Source organism: Protopterus annectens, chromosome 9.part0 (genome assembly GCF_019279795.1).
Source record: "Protopterus annectens isolate FY-2018-M chromosome 9.part0, PAN1.0, whole genome shotgun sequence".
NCBI lineage: Eukaryota > Metazoa > Chordata > Ceratodontiformes > Protopteridae > Protopterus > Protopterus annectens.
Window position 1 is genome coordinate 643056091 of NC_056743.1, and position 17176 is coordinate 643073266.

At 40.2% G+C, this 17176-nt stretch overlaps 1 protein-coding gene across 1 annotated transcript in view; it reads left to right on the forward strand.

Moving 5' to 3' along the window:
• The window catches only part of CFB (complement factor B), a 2501566-nt gene that overhangs the window by 1009913 nt on the left and 1474477 nt on the right, over positions 1-17176 (forward strand). Inside the window, exon 11 of the mRNA XM_044082138.1 lies at positions 3502-3606. Coding sequence (XP_043938073.1) covers positions 3502-3606 — 105 coding nt within the window. The remainder of the gene's footprint in view (positions 1-3501; positions 3607-17176) is intronic.

The following is a 17176-nucleotide window of genomic DNA, read 5'->3' on the forward strand; positions in this document are numbered from 1 at the left end:
TACAGTGCGGAATGGGAAAAGTTCCCTCTTCCACACTGTAGTGTGATATCAGAGTTGGTATATTTAAGTTACAGGGGGTGGGGGGGGGCGGAGCTCCCCATGTGGGGTGCACGGGTGCTTGCCCCCCTGTTAACAGTTTTAAGGTAAGCATTCTGTTTTTTGTGTTTATTTTACATGGTCGGCTTTCTGAAAGTCAATCATATGGTCTCGGCCATATGAAAGTCGACTTTCTGAAAAGTCGACCATGTAAAGTAGACCCATATATATATATATATATATATATATATATATATATATATATATATATATATATGGGTGTGGGTTTGTTATGTGTGTTTGTGTGTGCATATGTATATAAATATATGTATATAAATATATGTATATATATGTGTGTGTGTGTGTGTGTGTGCGCATTATGTATGTATATGTATATATATATATATATATATATATATATATATATATATATATATATATATATATAAAAAACATGAAGATCTCTCCGAACACCATTATATTGGGCGACTTCAACTACCCAAACATTGACTGGAAGCACTACTCAAGCCCCAGCACCTTAGCCCAAAGATTCCTGGAAATTATAAACTCAAATGCTATGGAACAACTAGTCACCACTCCCACAAGAGGGGACAACATACTAGACCTGATCATTACCAACATGGGGACTCTATGCTCCACACCAGAAGTATATCCCTCATTGGTAAGATCAGACCATAAATTAATTTCACTGGATGTCCACATCCCGACCCACCCCCAGCCCAGAAAACCACAGAAAAACTTCTCAAAGCGAACTTCTCACTTCTCAAAACCGAAGTGGAATCCTTCAAGGCCCCAGGGCCAGTGGAAACTACAGCCCAAACTGCAGAATCCTATATAAATGCATTCTACGGACATCTCCAGGAATGCATGGATCATGCTATCCCAAACAAAACCAAGACCCAATCATCCAAAGGCAGGCGTCCAGTCTGGTGGACCCTTGCCATAAATAAACTGTACAACAGAAGGAGGAAGCTACTACATGATAGAGAAAAATTCCTAATAGGGAAGGCATCTCTGATCAGTACTAGCAAAAAATTACAATCCCTCATAAAATCCTCCAAGGCCAGCTTCGAGAGAAAAATTGCACAGGACACCAAAGACAATCATAAGGCTTTTTTCAGTTATGTTAGAAACCTGGGATGCAACTCCCAGACTTGTTCTGAGTTGATTCTAAACGACAAAAAATACACTGAACCCACAGACATCGCCAATATCCTGGCAGACAGGTTCAGTGCAAACTTCTCCAGCCCCCAAAAGAGCAAATATCTATCCCGGCAGAGGGCTGCCGCCCAAACATCTCAGATGCTCAGGTGAAGGCTGCCCTCTTCAAAGCAAAAAACACTGCTTCCATGGGACCAGATGGCATCCCAGGTTGCGTCCTACATGAACTACAAGAGGAACTAATCCCTCAAATAAAACAGCTATACAATCTCAGCCTCACTACAGGATATGTGCCCACAGAGTGGCGTACAGCAACAGTGGTCCCACTCCACAAAGGTGGAGCATCTACGGACCCTGGAAACTATCGCCCATAAGCCTGACTAGCTTAGTCTGCAAGGCTATGGAGAGGATCATCATGGAGCTCATAAACAAAGACATTGGGGACCTACAGACACTAGATCCTACCCAGTTCGGCTTTGTCAAGGGCAGATCCTGCCTTTTGAACCTGGTTGACTTCTTTGAAACAGTCACCAAAGCCATAGATGAAGGGAAGGTAGTCCACACAGCCTATCTGGACCTTGCAAAGGCATTTGACACAATACCCCACTCGGGCATCATAGATAAGCTATCCAGCTTAAATATAAACCCTATGTCACAAGATGGAAACAAACTGGCTCAAAGACAGAACCCACAGAGTGAGAGTTGCTGGAGCCATGTCAGACTCAAAACCGTCACAAGTGGCGCCCCACAGGTTTCTGTCCTGGGACCACTCTTGTTCGGTATATACTTTCGAGGTACAGGCAGCGTGGGAGACTATGGCTCACCAAGTTCGAGCGACTGCAAACTGGGCACCATAATCAACTCTCCAGCTGACACAAACATCCTTCAAAAAGGTCTCACAGAGACAGATAACTGGTGCCAGCCATGGTTTAGGCTAAATGCCAAAAATGTATAGTCATACCCTTTGGCAAAAACAATGTGCCCACAAATTACCACATAGGCGGAAACCCATTAAGTACAGAGAAAGTTATTAGGGACCTGGGGACCCAAGTTGATAGCAATCTCTCCTTTGAAAACCACATTGCCAAAGTGGTTAGAAAGACCTTCTACATAGCCCACCTCATCACGAAGGGTTTCACATCTAGATCAAGAGAGTTAATCATGCCCCTTTATTCATCCCTCATCAGGCCCATCATAGAATACAATGCCCCTTTGGGATGTACCTTACCCGACACCTGTGCAGCAATTAGAAAGACCCCAAAAGTATCTCACCAAGAGGATCAAGGGTCTCAAACAGATGCCTTATACTGCTCGGTTAAAAAAACTCCAGCTCTACTCAGTTGCATACCGCCTCCTTCGAGGCGATCTATGCCTGACATACAAAGCTATGTCAAATCCAGAATTAATGGACATGCTCCACCTCAGTAAATCTAAATCCCTTAGAGCCACACTGAGGGACTTGAACCTCAGCAGAGAAATAAATAGAACTTGCTGGAGGGACAGGTTCATAACCCAGAGGCTCCCTTCGCTCTGGAATAGAATTCCAGTTCATGTGAGGCAGAGCACCTCACTGAATCTCTTCAAGAAGAATCTCGATAAGTGGATGGGGGATCGTAGGTTTGTCCCAGGGATTACTCCGTGTCACTGTTAGACAGAGGCACAGTAAACTAAACCTTAAAAAGGGCACAGTATACTCAAATCAAGGGGTGGCGTAAGCCATACAGAATCGGGCTAGGCTTATAATTGCCCCAGGGCAGATAGCCTAGTATGAACCTATGAACCTATATACACACACACACACACACACACACACAGATATATATACATATATATATATATATATATATATAAATATATATATATTTTTTTAATATATATATATATACACACACACACACACACACACACACACACACACACACACACACACATATTTAGTCCATTTGTATTTTAATCTTTATACCAGGTTATGGCTGAAAATGGACTTTGGACAAGTCTGTCCACCTTTAAAGGTAAATAACAATAAGCAGATATTAATAAATAAACAAACTCATGGAAATGACAACCATAAAAAAGCACCACAAATAACAATGCAGTTGTGATATAATTGTCAAAAGATTCAAATTTAGAGTTATTTCAAGCTTTTATAAAATGTCATCATTCGGTTTTAATAAAATAAATATTTTTGTTGTTCTTTATAGTAGTTGCCATTTTGATTTTGCACTACCTGCCAAAGGTGTGTGGGCATTTAGCAGATTTTCTTATGGATCTGTTTTGTTACAGGAAAAGCCAACATGGGTGGATCTCCTGTTTTAGCAATAAATGATATTCAGAGTTTTTTGGGAATTACCAAACCTGGTCAAGGTGACCCAAAAGAAGATTTTCTTGGTAAGATAACACATTTTACATTGTCAGAATAACTTTAGAGTATTATAAATGTGGTGATACGAGAGAGGGTAAATAGAACTGTGAATGTAAGATATCCAGATTTTCTCAACCTGGTATGAGAAAACATGTAAGAGAACTGCTTTGTTTTAAAATGTTCATTTTCTGACAATAGCGATGCTTGAATTTATGCTAATGTCTGACAGTAGTCATGGTCAGTAATTTTGCTCGACTCTTTATTTTAATGAATTACATCACTACTCAACTGGAACTTTGTGTCCAGTTTTGAAGACTGTGTAGGGAAATGGTTTAATCTTTGGGAGTTGTCTGTTGCTGCTGTCCCGTGATTGTTTTGGAATTCTTTATGTAAGGTTTGCATACTTGATTTGTTTTTCTTATCTTGCGGTTATTTTATTCCAGTTTATGTTACTTTTTCTGTTTTACTTTAAAGTAATTTTCTTGGAATTTTAAAAGACTGTGGCTAGATCCAGTTAGCAAAAAATTATTTTCCGTTCTGTAACTTCAACGGAATTAAATCTAGCTAATGTGTGGGAGGAGCTGAGAAGCATTTTTTTATTTATTGTAAGCATTATTTATTTATTTGATATTTGTTTACTGAGAAAGTCTGACTGACTTAATATCCCATTTTCAGTGGAGGCCAGGAGAGAAAAGCACCACATTGACATAATATGGTTACAGTTAAATAAAATAATTACAAAACCTAACACAAAAGAACAACATATAAGTGAAGAACTCACAACTTTAGTTCATACAGTGCGAATATTTGGAGAGGTATAACACTTTGAAAAAAATAGGCAGTAGTTAAGAATTTATAAGTTGTAGTTTGTAGAGATCATATTAAAAATACTGAGTACACTCTTTGCAACAGAGATGACTAGCTAACATAGTCTAGGCAAACTTGCATCTGTTCTTCATCTAAGAAATAACTATTTTCAGAGAGAAGTAATTAGTAAAAAAAAATGCTGGAGGGGAGTATCTAGTTCAGCCTGAGGAATGCAGGAGTTAGAGGCTTGTTTTATATATGCAGTCTTTTAGTAAATGTTTGAAATTGGAGAGGTCACAGGTAGAGCTAATCCGCCGAGGGATAGAATTCTATTTATTAGCAGCAGGGTATGAGCAGAGACTTTGGCTAGAGGATTGTGATATTTACATATGCCGGCAACTCGACACTGTAAAAATTCACTGTTAATCATTAACAGACTAGAGTTCCGTTGTGGTGACCCCTAACTGGGAAAAAGCCGAAAGACAGTTTATATATGCTGAGAAAGATGTTTTTTATTAGATCAAAGTAATGTATTAGAATGGTAGGAATGGAGAATATGAGTAAAAGCAAGGCAGCTGTTGGCTTTGTGATAATGTTGTGTGGAGATAAGCTGTATGTAATTGAGGTAGTGAAGCAGTTTGAACCAATTCAATGCCTTAAGGGCAGTCCACTGGTGCATGTGGTATTCTTTGCTGGTGGCAAATTTGCAACTTTACTATAGCATGCCTCCAGTTCATTTTTAACTGTAGCCCAAAGGTTGGTTAGGATGGGTGCGTGCACCATGTAAGAGAGATAAGAGAAGGTAGATAGTGGCAGGAGTGGTTTTGGTTGTGATGCTAAGGATATTTTATGCCTGCAGAGCATTTCTAATTTATAATAGATCTTTTTTATATTATTTTGAACATGCAGATCAAATTTAAGGTTGTCATCTATAATCACTGTAAGAAGTTTTATATGAGAAACTACTTCAGTTTCAATTTTATTTTGTGAAAAGAGTTTGAAATTTGCTTTGTCAGGCATGTGTGATTTAGGGCAAAAATACCAGTAACTTTGTTTTTCTAGGGTTGAGTAATAGCTGGGTATTATGGAGCTACTTCTCAAATGAGGAAAAAGCTTATTTTATAATATTGCGAAGTTGAGGCAGGTTATAAAGATACAAGTGTAAGAGTGCAACACATGTAAGAGTGGAATTATCAGCATATGTGTAAGAGAAGCTTATTGAGGTATAAAGATCATTGATAAAGATATTAAAGAGAAGAGGACCAAGAATAGAGCCTTGAGGTATACCAGTGAAGATGTGCAAGTAGGGTGAAAAGTGAGTATTCTGCTATTTTACAAACTGGAGCTTGTCAGTTAAATAGCTATTAAACCAGAGTAATGAAGAAGAGACAATATATACACAAGTTTAAGGTGAGAAACTGTATCAAAGGCTTTAGATAGGTCAAGGAGTAGGGAGGAAACAAGTTTGCCTGAGTCCCTGTATTTGATCGTGGTGTCAGTGAATGATAAAAGGGCAGTGGTTGTACTGGGTATTAGGCAGAAGCCATATTGGGTGGATGTTAAGAGCCATTCTTGTAGGAGATAGTGGAGGAGTTGTTTCTGAATGCATTTTTCAAGAATTTTTGAAAGAGTCATAATATTGCAATAGGGCAGAAGTTGGGGAAGTCAGCAGAGATGCCACCTTTATGAATAGGGAAAAATATAGGATATTTCCACAGTGAGGGTACATAGGTTTCAGATATTAATCTGTTAATAAGTATAAGTGGTAAACATTTAATCTTTGGCAGCTGCCACTGCTCTTTGACTACTGCTGCTGTGTAACTAATTTGGAATTCATTTAAGATTTGCATACTTGCACTGCATTGCTAGTTATCTCTTGACATAATTTTATTGCAGTTTGTTTTACTCCAAGTAGGGTTACCACCTGTTCCACTTTGCGAGGGACAGTCCCTCCTTGGGCAGTTGTGTCCTGACAAAAAATATTAAAAATGGCAAATGTCCTGAGATTGTAGGACATAATTATGTCCTATATTTTATGTAATAGTTGTATAAAACAGTTATTCTGTATTTAAAATACTTAAATGTTATAAGAAACAGAATAAGCAACTAAAATGCTACAGGAATAAGCTATTATTTAGGCAAAAAAAAGTTAAGTTCTATCCTTTGTAATGACCGTGGGTATGTGTCGGCTTGTAAAATTTGATGTTTGTCCCAAAAATGTCCCATTTTGGCCATTTGAAAAGGTGGCAACCCTAACTCCAAGGTTGTTTTTTTTCTTAGAGTTTTAACAGTTTTTGGTTATTGTCAGTTAGCAAAGACTTGTTGTCCATTATCTGGCTGCAAAGGGATTACATTTAGCTGATGTATATGAGGAGCTGAGGAACAGCATTTTTTATTTAGGGCAAGAAAAACAGGAAAAAGCTTGATCTTTTGGAGTTACCACTGCTTTGTGGCTTCTGCTGCGATGTGTATCTGTTTTGGAATTCTGTATTTAAAGTTGCATACTTGCATTATTTCTTGTCTTTTGCTCTAATCTTATTGCATTTTGTTTTTAAATTTGTTTTACTTTTTTTGTTTGTTTTACTTTAAAGTTGTTTTTCCTTTTTCACTCTAATAAAAAATGCTCTTTTCTGTGGCTATTTAACACAAAATTATTTTCCATGCTCTCATTGCAAAGGGATTAAATCTGATATTTAAAAGGGGATGAGGAAATTGCTTTTTTATGTAGGGCAAATAGAACAAAACAGAAAAATGGAGCTACCACTGCTTTGTGACTGCTGTTTGACTATTTGCTTTTTTCTCACCTACACAATCTGTCTTTGGAGACTCTTACCAATCTCATCTCTTCTGCTCATACTGGTGAGCACTGGAATATCAACATGTGAAAGCCCTGTTAAAGTTTGGGTTACCCTGTCTTTCATATCTTACCACGTGCTTAGTATACACTGTTATACCTAGCATTAATGTCATTTTTTATCTTACATTTAAAACCTCTACTATCTGGGATCAGACGACTGATCACTGGAGGCTATGGACCACTTCTGTGGAACCACTTTGGGATTAGTGTTTCAGTTTTGTTCCTGGTGAGAATAGGAGCAAGACATTGTTACCTAGCCTTCCTGGAGACTTCCAATCAGTGGAAAACCTGAAAACTTGAAAAAGCCAGACACTACTGAGAAAAAAAGAAGCAGAAGAATATTGATTCCAGGTCTCTGAATGGGCAGTGTGTGTGTGTGTGTGTGTGTGTGTGTGTGTGTGTGTGTGTGTGTGTGTGTGTGTGTGTGTGTGTCTGTGTGTGTGTGTGTGTGTGTGTGTGTGTGTCTGTCTGTGTGTTTGTGTCTGTTTGTGTGTGTGTGTGTGTGTGTGTCTGTGTTGTCTCTGTGTGTGTGTGTGTGTGTTTGTGTCTGTCTGTGTGTTTGTGTGTGTGTGTGTGTGTGTGTGTGTGTGTGTGTGTGTGTGTGTGTGTGTGTGTGTGTGTGTGTGTATGTGTTTGTGTCTGTCTGTGTGTTTGTGTCTGTTTGTGTGTGTGTGTGGGTACATGTCATTACATCGACATGTTACTACATCGACAATTACTTCACCGACACGAAATAATCGAAATTTCAAATAATCGACAACTGGAACCACTCACTTTAACTTTGCCGACAACCCGACAGCACTTTTAAATAACATGCTACCTAGGGCCGGGTACTAACATGGGTCAGGATGGGGGCGTGATTTGTACGTCTACATTACTGGTGTTTCCATCACGCCCCCATCCTGACCCATGTTAGTACCCGGCCCTAGGTAGCATGTTATTTTAAAAGTGCTGTCGGGTTGTCGGCAGAGTTAAAGTGAGTGGTTCCAGTTGTCGATTATTTGAAATTTCGATTATGTCGTGTCGGTGAAGTAATTGTCGATGTAGTAACATGTCGATGTAATGACATGTACCCGTGTGTGTGTGTGTGTGTGTGTGTGTGTGTGTGTGTGTGTGACTTTCCTGATTGATCGGACTGCTGTTTCAATGGAAAGCTCAGCAGTTTTAATTTTGGACTGTTGTTCTGCTTGGCTCTCTGTTATACTGGACTGGTAAATATTCTATCCAGAGCATCCACTAGGAGAAGACTAGAGTATGCCTACAGATACCTAAAACATTTGAAATTAGACTGCTGATCACCAAAGAGTCTGCGATCTGCTTCTCTGGAACTAGCTTTGAAGTAGCATTTTTGTTTTGTTCTTGGAGAGAGATGAAGCAAAGGGATATTGATTCCTAATTGCATGTAGCTGCAGTAAAGCCAGCACGAGTAGTAACAAGGTAGTAGCTAAAAGGAAATTACCACTATTCATCATTTGTACTTAATGAATATTGTTTCTTGCAGTGTGTAGTACATTGTTTATCTCTTACTGTTACTGTATGTGTAACTGAGCAATGTTTAATGTGAAAATTTGTTGTCATCTACTACTGTAGAGTGTTTTGTCTTTTAGTTGACTGCATTATTTAGAATCAGTGCTTAGAAATGGTTCTGATGGGTCCACCACTGTCCTATGCAATATTAGTACTCAGTGGCTGCTCTGATTTTACAGTTTATAGCTATGGTGGTCAGTGCTCAGTGACTGATCTGTGGTCTGTGCAAATATCCTGAGTTGTGCTAGCAGCTGTGTGTCTACAAACTGGCTCTTGACATTATCAGATGTTTAATATTCTCAGTGATGCGGTAGCCTTTTGGCTATGTGAGTTGTATTCTGCCCAGGATACACTGACCGACCAGCTTTACAAAGCTGTGGCTCCCTCCCACATCTTCACTCTGATTGCTGAGTAGACAGCCCAGATGAGGGAAATCACCAGTCAAAGTGAGGAAATCTTCAGTACTTTCTTGCCACCTCGAGAGGAAGCAGCTCTATGGTGTTCTACAGCGGCAGCAGTAGTCTTGAAGCTTCATTTCTGGCAGATAACTCCCCTCAGGGGAGCTCTTCCATACAGAAATTGTTGCCCTTTTAAGAAAATAATATATATTTTGTGACTAAAATTGGTATTTCCCCAGTAAGAAGCCCAGTGATCTGGTGCTGTCTTTTCCATTTGTTCAGTCTATGGCTCTTCTGATCTGAGTTGGAATCGACTCTGGCAACTTTCATGCTTTGGCTCCAGTGCTCAGGCTCCTCCTCTTACCCATAATTCTCCATATTAACCCAGCTACCTCAGATCTTGTCTGCTGCCAAAAGCATAGGACAGATCTGTTAGTGCTTAGCAGTGGGATATTTTGACATATTTTGTTTTGTTTTCTAAATACCTTCAGAACTTTAAATAATTTTTGAATACTTTTTTTTTCTGTTTACCGTTATCCTTTTCCTTGCTCTTCCCCTGTGTACTTCTCTGGTTCTTTGCTTTAGGCATTGGAGTTTTCTAATTTTCTTTAAAAAAAATTATCATTTTTATAGTTAGTATTATTATTTTATTAGGTATCATAGAATTTAGTAGTTTGCAGCCACTTCTAATGTAGCTGACAGCATTTTTTCTTCTACCTGCTTTTCTTGTATCTTATTCCCTTTTTCCGTGTTGGTCAGACAAATCTTCAGGATTTAAAAACTGTGTGGCCTGTGTGCACAAGTTACCAAATTCTGATGCATGGGATAAATGTGTATATTGTTTAGGCCCCTCATATTTGAACACTTTCTGCATTTGAGAGGGCCATTGTCAAGCGACAAAATAAATTAATATTGAAAAGGCTTCTTCCAGCCCCCATGGAAGAGACCGCATTGTCACTTTCTTCAAAACCTTCCTCTTGTCTTATAAAGAAGTCATCTGAAAAGCATTAAGAGAAAAACAAAGGCAAAGAGAAAGGAAAAGAAAGATCTAAAACCTCGAGGAAAAGGTCTCTGTGCCATATATCTTCTTCAGATCTGGTTTCTGAAGTCACTAAACCTTAGAAGCCAATGCTTTTTTCATATCTGATACTCATCGGATCCAACACTCTGAGGTTCTCACCGGAGCCAATTTCTCCTATACTCCATTCACCAGTCTTACAGGAAAAGTGGTAATATCAGTCCAGACCCCACTCTGTTGCTTCCTTCTTCTGGTTAACCACATCTTCTAGGAGCCTTACCAAAGCAGATATAAACAAAATGATGAGAAGATTTCTTTGGGGCCATATTTATGTGGGGATCCTCCTGTAGCTGTCCACCACTGGGGCTGATGGAATGGTTTCTTCTGCACATTCGGTAACAGTCCCTTCTCTGATGTTTTGGATTGGATCCCTTGGATCCAGCTTCCACCCAGAGCAGGTCTGTATCATGCCTAGGCTTTGTTCTTCCTTGACTCCAATGCATTATTTGATTTGAACTTAGTCTCGATGCTGAATGATCGGCATTGACTCTGACAGGGTTGGTTCAAAGCCAAAGTCTTTTGAACCATTCCTCCCTCTCATTGCCTCAGTGTTGCACAGTTCTCTGACTTCAGCCTCAAATCCAAGACATGCGATATCCCTGATTAAGCCTGTTCGGGGGCTTTGGCTCCTAGGGCTCTACTGCCTGGAACCATACTGAGTTCTGCTTTCAAAGCTTTCAAGACAGTACTCTCACATTTCAGAGAAAAGACCACCCATACAAATGCAGATACATCCCAACCACAAATGATTTCTCAAAGTCCAGAACCTACTCTTTTTGTCCCATCAGGACAGCTAGTAACCTAAAGTTGTGCACCGGCTCCTATGGAAGAGACCACCTCAGGTTTTAAAGCCTGCCACTGAGGAGGTGCACAGGAAGCATATATGCAAAAGGATGGCTCTGGATTCCCCTCAAGAGTCTTTCATCACTGATACTGACTTTGATGAAGGAGAACATTCTCCCAGCTCCCTCCTTAAAGGAGTTTCGTATGGCGAAATCTTTAAAGTGCTTAAACAGAAAGGGGGATGGTCCTCCCAGCTGCTTTCTCCAGAAGAGTCTCTGTTTAGCTAGACTTTTGGTTCTGGTCTGTCTATGTCTTGGGTAGTGCCACCTGTGGATGAGATGATAGACCTTATCTCTAAAAGGACGTGGAAGGAGCTGGGCGCAGCTGAGCCCAGCCTTAAAAAACAGACATTTTCCTGGTCACTCTCAAGGATCATCCCCATTGTATCAAGGACCCAGCTGTGGATTCCATGGTAGTGGCCACCATAAAAGAACTAGCAAAAGAAAACACCGCTGTCCATTCACCAAACAGGGAGTCTCATGCCTTGGACAGATCTGGGAAGCATGTCTATGCCTAATATACTTTCTTAGTGAGGGCATTGAATTATTTGGTACCTTATACATTTTCATAGAGATTTGACCAAGGAGAATTCTTATTCTCTCCCAGGGACCTTGCCTGCAGATCAAAGAAAGTCCATTGATGCGCAGCTAGCTGCCCTCCAGTCCTTGTCTAATATCTCGATGCACCATATCTCCAGTGCCATGGAAGCTGTGTCTAGAGCCGCTGGCACAGGCATATTGCTCAGGAGTCATGCTTGGATGTGGCTCTGTCACTTCACAGAATATTTTAAGACATCCTTTGTAAACATCCCTTATGATGGATCAGTGCTCTCTAGTCCTAAATTGAAGGGCACAATATCTAGAAGTGAAAAAAAAGTAAATACATTTCTGCTGTAGGGATCACATTTTCTACTCTTTAAAGGATCTTTTCTATGAATCATAAAGGATGCAAGAAAATTTAGTTCCACATATCCCAGGAATTTTCGCCGGACACATCTAGAGACAGAGCCCCCACTGGCAGATGGGGGAGCTCTTATAATGAACTTCATTCTAGGGGGAGATGTGGTCTTCAGAATCATGTCTTCAGAGGTCCATTCTCTGAGAAGCCTTTTCAGTGGTCCTGAACATTTGCCCAACTCCTGCAATCTGGATGTAGTTGTTGGCCACTTATCCCTGCATCCCACAACTTGGGCCTCCATCACTTAAGACAAATAGGTGCAGAGGATAATAACCAGAGGCTACTTCATTCCCTTCCACACACTCCCTTTAACTCCAAAAAGACTTCCAATGTACCACCCACTCAAAGGGAAGTGATCACTTCAGAAATAAGGACATTTCTATGCAATCAAGTCATCCAAGAAGTCCCATCAAACCAAATATGATCTGGAATTTACTCAAGGTTGTTTTGTAGTACCAAAGAAAAATAAGACCTAAGGCCATTTTTGGACCTAAGTTTCTTGAACAGATTTGTAAGAAAACAAAATTCTGTATTATTACAGTACAGCACATCTTCCTTGTGTTCACATGGGTTTCCTCTGTGTGCTCTGAATTCCTCACACATGCCAAAGACATGTAATAGGTGGATTGGATACTCTAAATTGGTCATAGGTGTGAGTGTGCATGCAAGTGTGTGGTGTGGAAGAAAAAGATAGGCAGGACTAGCCACCCACTAGTGTAAACTTTGGCTTTAGATGATTGTCATTGTTGAAGTGATACCCCAACCCTATGTGCAAAACTGGGAAAAAGGGTTTGTGGATGGATGGAGTCTGTTCTCCCTTTTCTGAGAGAGAATGACTGGATGTGCTTGAAGTACTACCACATAAAGATGGACAGATGCCCCAGGAAGTATCTTCACTTTCGACTGGGAGCTAGTCATTTTCACTTCTGAGCTCTGCCATTCGGTCTCACCACAGCCCCCCTCCCCCCCGGGTGCTCACCAAATTGCAGTAATAGCAGCTTGTCTCTGACTGCAGGGGTTCTGGGTGTTCCCTTATTTGGATGACTGGCTCATCACCACCCCTACCAGGGGACTAATTATCCATGCCAGGAAATCCTTGCTCCATCTGTGTTCAAACCTAGACATTACAGTAAATCTAACAAAATCCAAACTTCGTCCAGCTCAGTCTTTAGAGATTATAGGAGCTCAGTTGGACATAAGGCTCCAGATTGCAAAATTTTCCCAAGCAAGTATCATATTCATTCATTATCAAACTGTAACCATCTTCTCCTGTCAGAAGCCACCAGCAAGAATGATCCTTCATCTTTTAGGCAACATGGAAGCTTTGATCACTCTATCACCCTGGTTCCCTTGGTCAGGTACTATATGCAAGTTCTACAGTGGACTGTTGCAGTCCCTTGGTTGATAAGACAGCATCCCATGTCTTTCCAAGTATATATTTGCAAAGTATATATTTGCAAAACACATACCTGATGGTGGGTGGACTCACTGCAAGTTTCATAAAGATGTCCTTTTAACCTTCTCTCTCCTCAAGCCACTGTGACCACAGATGCTCCCCACTTGGGGTAGGGGGCATTAACTGGGAAAGATGGTTCAAGATATGTGGTCATAATCAGAGGACATTCTTCATATCAGTGTGTTGGCAATGAGAGTGATCCTGCTAGCATTGCAGGAATGTCAGAACTCTCCCCACTCCGATGCGATATCTATCCAGACAGACAACATGGCAGTCATCTAGTATGTCAACAAACATTGAGAAACCAGATCTTATCCTTTATGTTAAAAGGCCATAAGTGTGTGGAAGTGGGCAATAACTTCTTACTACTTTCTAATAGCAGTGTGTATCTTAGGGAAATCTAGTGTGTTAGTAGACAGGTTGAGCAGGTCTAGCCTTCTCCCTCATGAGTGGTCTGTCAGTCCATTAATCACGGAGTAGATACTCAGTCACTGGGGCTGACCTTGCTGGGATCTCACCAAGTGCAGCAAATTCTTCCCACTGATCCACAAAGAGTGGAAGTCACTGGGTGATGCTCTACCCCACAGTTGGCCCCAGGACTCCTTTATGTCATCCCTCTCACTCCTTTGATTCCAAAATGTTTACAGAAGGCACTGGCGAAGAAGATCACAGTCATCCTCAAAGCCCTTTACTGCCCTCAACAAGTAAGGTTTCCCTTCATTTGGTATAAACTACTACACCCTGTCTGTGTGCTGGGCTCAGCTTTAGATCTAGTCTCTTACCTGTTAGGTTCATTTATGGTTTCTCCAATTCCAATGATGGTTAGACAATCCAGGTTTTCATCCTCAGTTGTTCATATTCTGACATCTTCCCTGAAACCATCTACACAAAAGATTTACAAAAACAAATAGAAATGGATCTCCATCTGTGTAGTTGAGAACCATCTTGATCCTTTCTCCACTCCTCTTCCAACAGTCTTAGAGTTTCTGACCTATCTTTTTCGGAATGGAGCCGGCTACTGCACTATCAAAGTAAAATTAGCAGCCAAATCTTCCTTTCACATTGGCGAGAATCACATGCCCATTGCATCATTAAGACTATCTGAATCCTTTTTTAGAGGAACTTTTCTGTTGTAGCCCCTGCTTAGAGACCCTTTTTTCCCAGGTCCCCATGGAATATTACCATTTTACTGCAAGCCCTAACTATCCCTCCATTTGAACCTGCTGTCAAAGTTGATTTAAAATTTTTATCATCGATAACTCTGTTCTTGGTTACTATTACTTCTGCTAGGAGAATTTCTGAACTCCATACCTTATCTGCAAAAGCTTAATACATGGTCTTTCATAAAGGTAGATTATGTTTGAGAATTAACTCTTCTTTTCTTCCAAAGGTGGCTTCTGAATCTTCTGTCAACCAATCTATAAATCTCCCTCTATTTTTCCCAAATTTTTCAAAGGTGAATACATGATCTGATGTCAGTCTTCATTCATTCTTGACTGTTGGGTTCGGTTCTGAACCCTCAGAACCAACTTGGATGTAGTATCAACCTCGCTCCAGCCAAAAGCTCTCGAGCTAAGGCTACCCATACTGCCTCTCTTCCCTTTACCTTAGATCTCATTTGCCGCGTAGACAATTGGACACATCAGCCTTTGCTCTCAGCTAACTGCTTGTATTTTTTGATAATTAGCTATCTACCTTTTTCTGTAGCCAGAGTATCGCTCAAAACTAATCCCTCTTTCCTTCTTAAAGTGATGTCAGACTCCAATATCAACCAGTCCATAGACTTACCAGTCTTCTTTCCAAATTTTTCAAACAAGGGAGAGTACTGCTTGCATTTGTTGGACATCCACAATTATGTTTTTACTTGGGCAGAACAAAATCCTCTAGAAAATCAGACCAACTATTTCTGTCCTTTTCAGGTACCAGATTGGGCAAACCTGTTTCAAAGGTCACCTTGTCAAAATGGTTGAGAGACTGCATTACATTTATCTACAGTCAGAATAAACTCGATCTACCAACAAAAGTTACAGCTCATTTGACAAGATCTGTTTCCACTTCAGTAGTCTTCCATTCTAGAGCCTCTATGGAAGACATATGCACAGCCGCAACTTGGGCTACCCCTCATACCTTTATCACTCATTACAAATTAGACATGGTCTTCAGGGGAAGAACATCATTTAGTTCTATGGCACTCAGGAATATCCTTTTTTAGGGCCACCTGGGATCTAAAGTAGCTGGGGACTCTGTCCTAACAGTCAAGAATGAATGAATGAAGACTGACAACATCAGATAAAGAAGTTATGTTCTTACCATAACATTCCATCTGTGTTGTCGATCTTCATTCATTCTTGACATCCCACCCTCCTGCCCCCTCCAAGGGACTCCTGGAGGTACGGAACTAGTCCTGGGGTTGTTATAGGGTTGTTGCTCAGACAGAGCTTCCATATTTTCTTAATGGTAGGCAAACTTGATCTGAGTTAAAGGGAAGAGAGGCAGTATGAGTAGCCTTAGCTCAAGTGTTTTTGGCTGGCATGAGCTTGATATTACGGCAGAGTCAGTTCCAAATCAAACCCAACAGTGAAGAATGAATGAAAATCGACAACACAGATGGAACATTATGGTAAGAGCATAACTTTGTTTTACAGTTACTAAATGTTCACTGTCAGTTAAGATTCTAACTACATTGGACATAAGCCATCAGGAAAACTGATCAGTTTTTTTGCTTCTTACTCATCTGACAAGATGGCAAAGGGGATAGCCAAAATGCCAAAGTTACTCCTTCCAGTTTGTTGTATGTATGTATATCTTATGATTACAAAGAAATGGGTTTATCACTGCCTTCACCTCCAAAAGCCTATTCTACTAGATGGGTATTTTCGTCAACAGCCTTCTTTTCCAGAGTACATCTGGATGACATCTGTGCATCTGCTACCTGGTCCAAGGTCAATACCTTCATCTCATATTATAAATTGGAATGAATACAATCCAGATTGAGAGCCTCCTTTGATTCAGCTGTGCTCAGGAATATCAATACATTAGACAATTCCAGTGTTACATTAGTTGAGAACTCTGCCTCATACGTTGAATAACAGAAAAAACATCAGATATGAAAATTATGTATTCCCATAATGATAGGGCTGTGTTGTCTGTTTCTGTACTTCCTCAACTTCCCCAACTTCCCACCCTCCTTCCTCCTTCCATGTATTGCATGGCATTTGATATTTTAAATTCTGGACTGCTCTGGCAGACTGCCTTGACTCCTAGAGGGTTCTTATCAAGACAAGGTGTTTCAGCTGATTTCTTATTTCTGTCTTAGACACTGTATACTTGTCTATTTTTTCTTGTGGGCAAAAATCTGAGGTTGCTGGGTCAACACAGGGAATTATGGGTAAGGGGAGGAACATGAGCAGCAGTCCTAAAGCTTGAAAGTGGCCACAGTCAAATCTGACTTGGATCCAAAGACCCATATGAGGAAGGACAGAAACAGACAACATAGATCTATCTTTATGGTAAGTACATAACTTTAATTTTTTTTTTTTTCAGTATTGGATGTTTCCTGACAGGGTCCACTATTTTTAGCTAAGGGCTTATTTTTTATTTTACAGGTTATTTTTGTGGTAAAAGTGTACTGTTTATATAAACATTTAGTTTTTTGTGGGAATTGAGGGTCAGG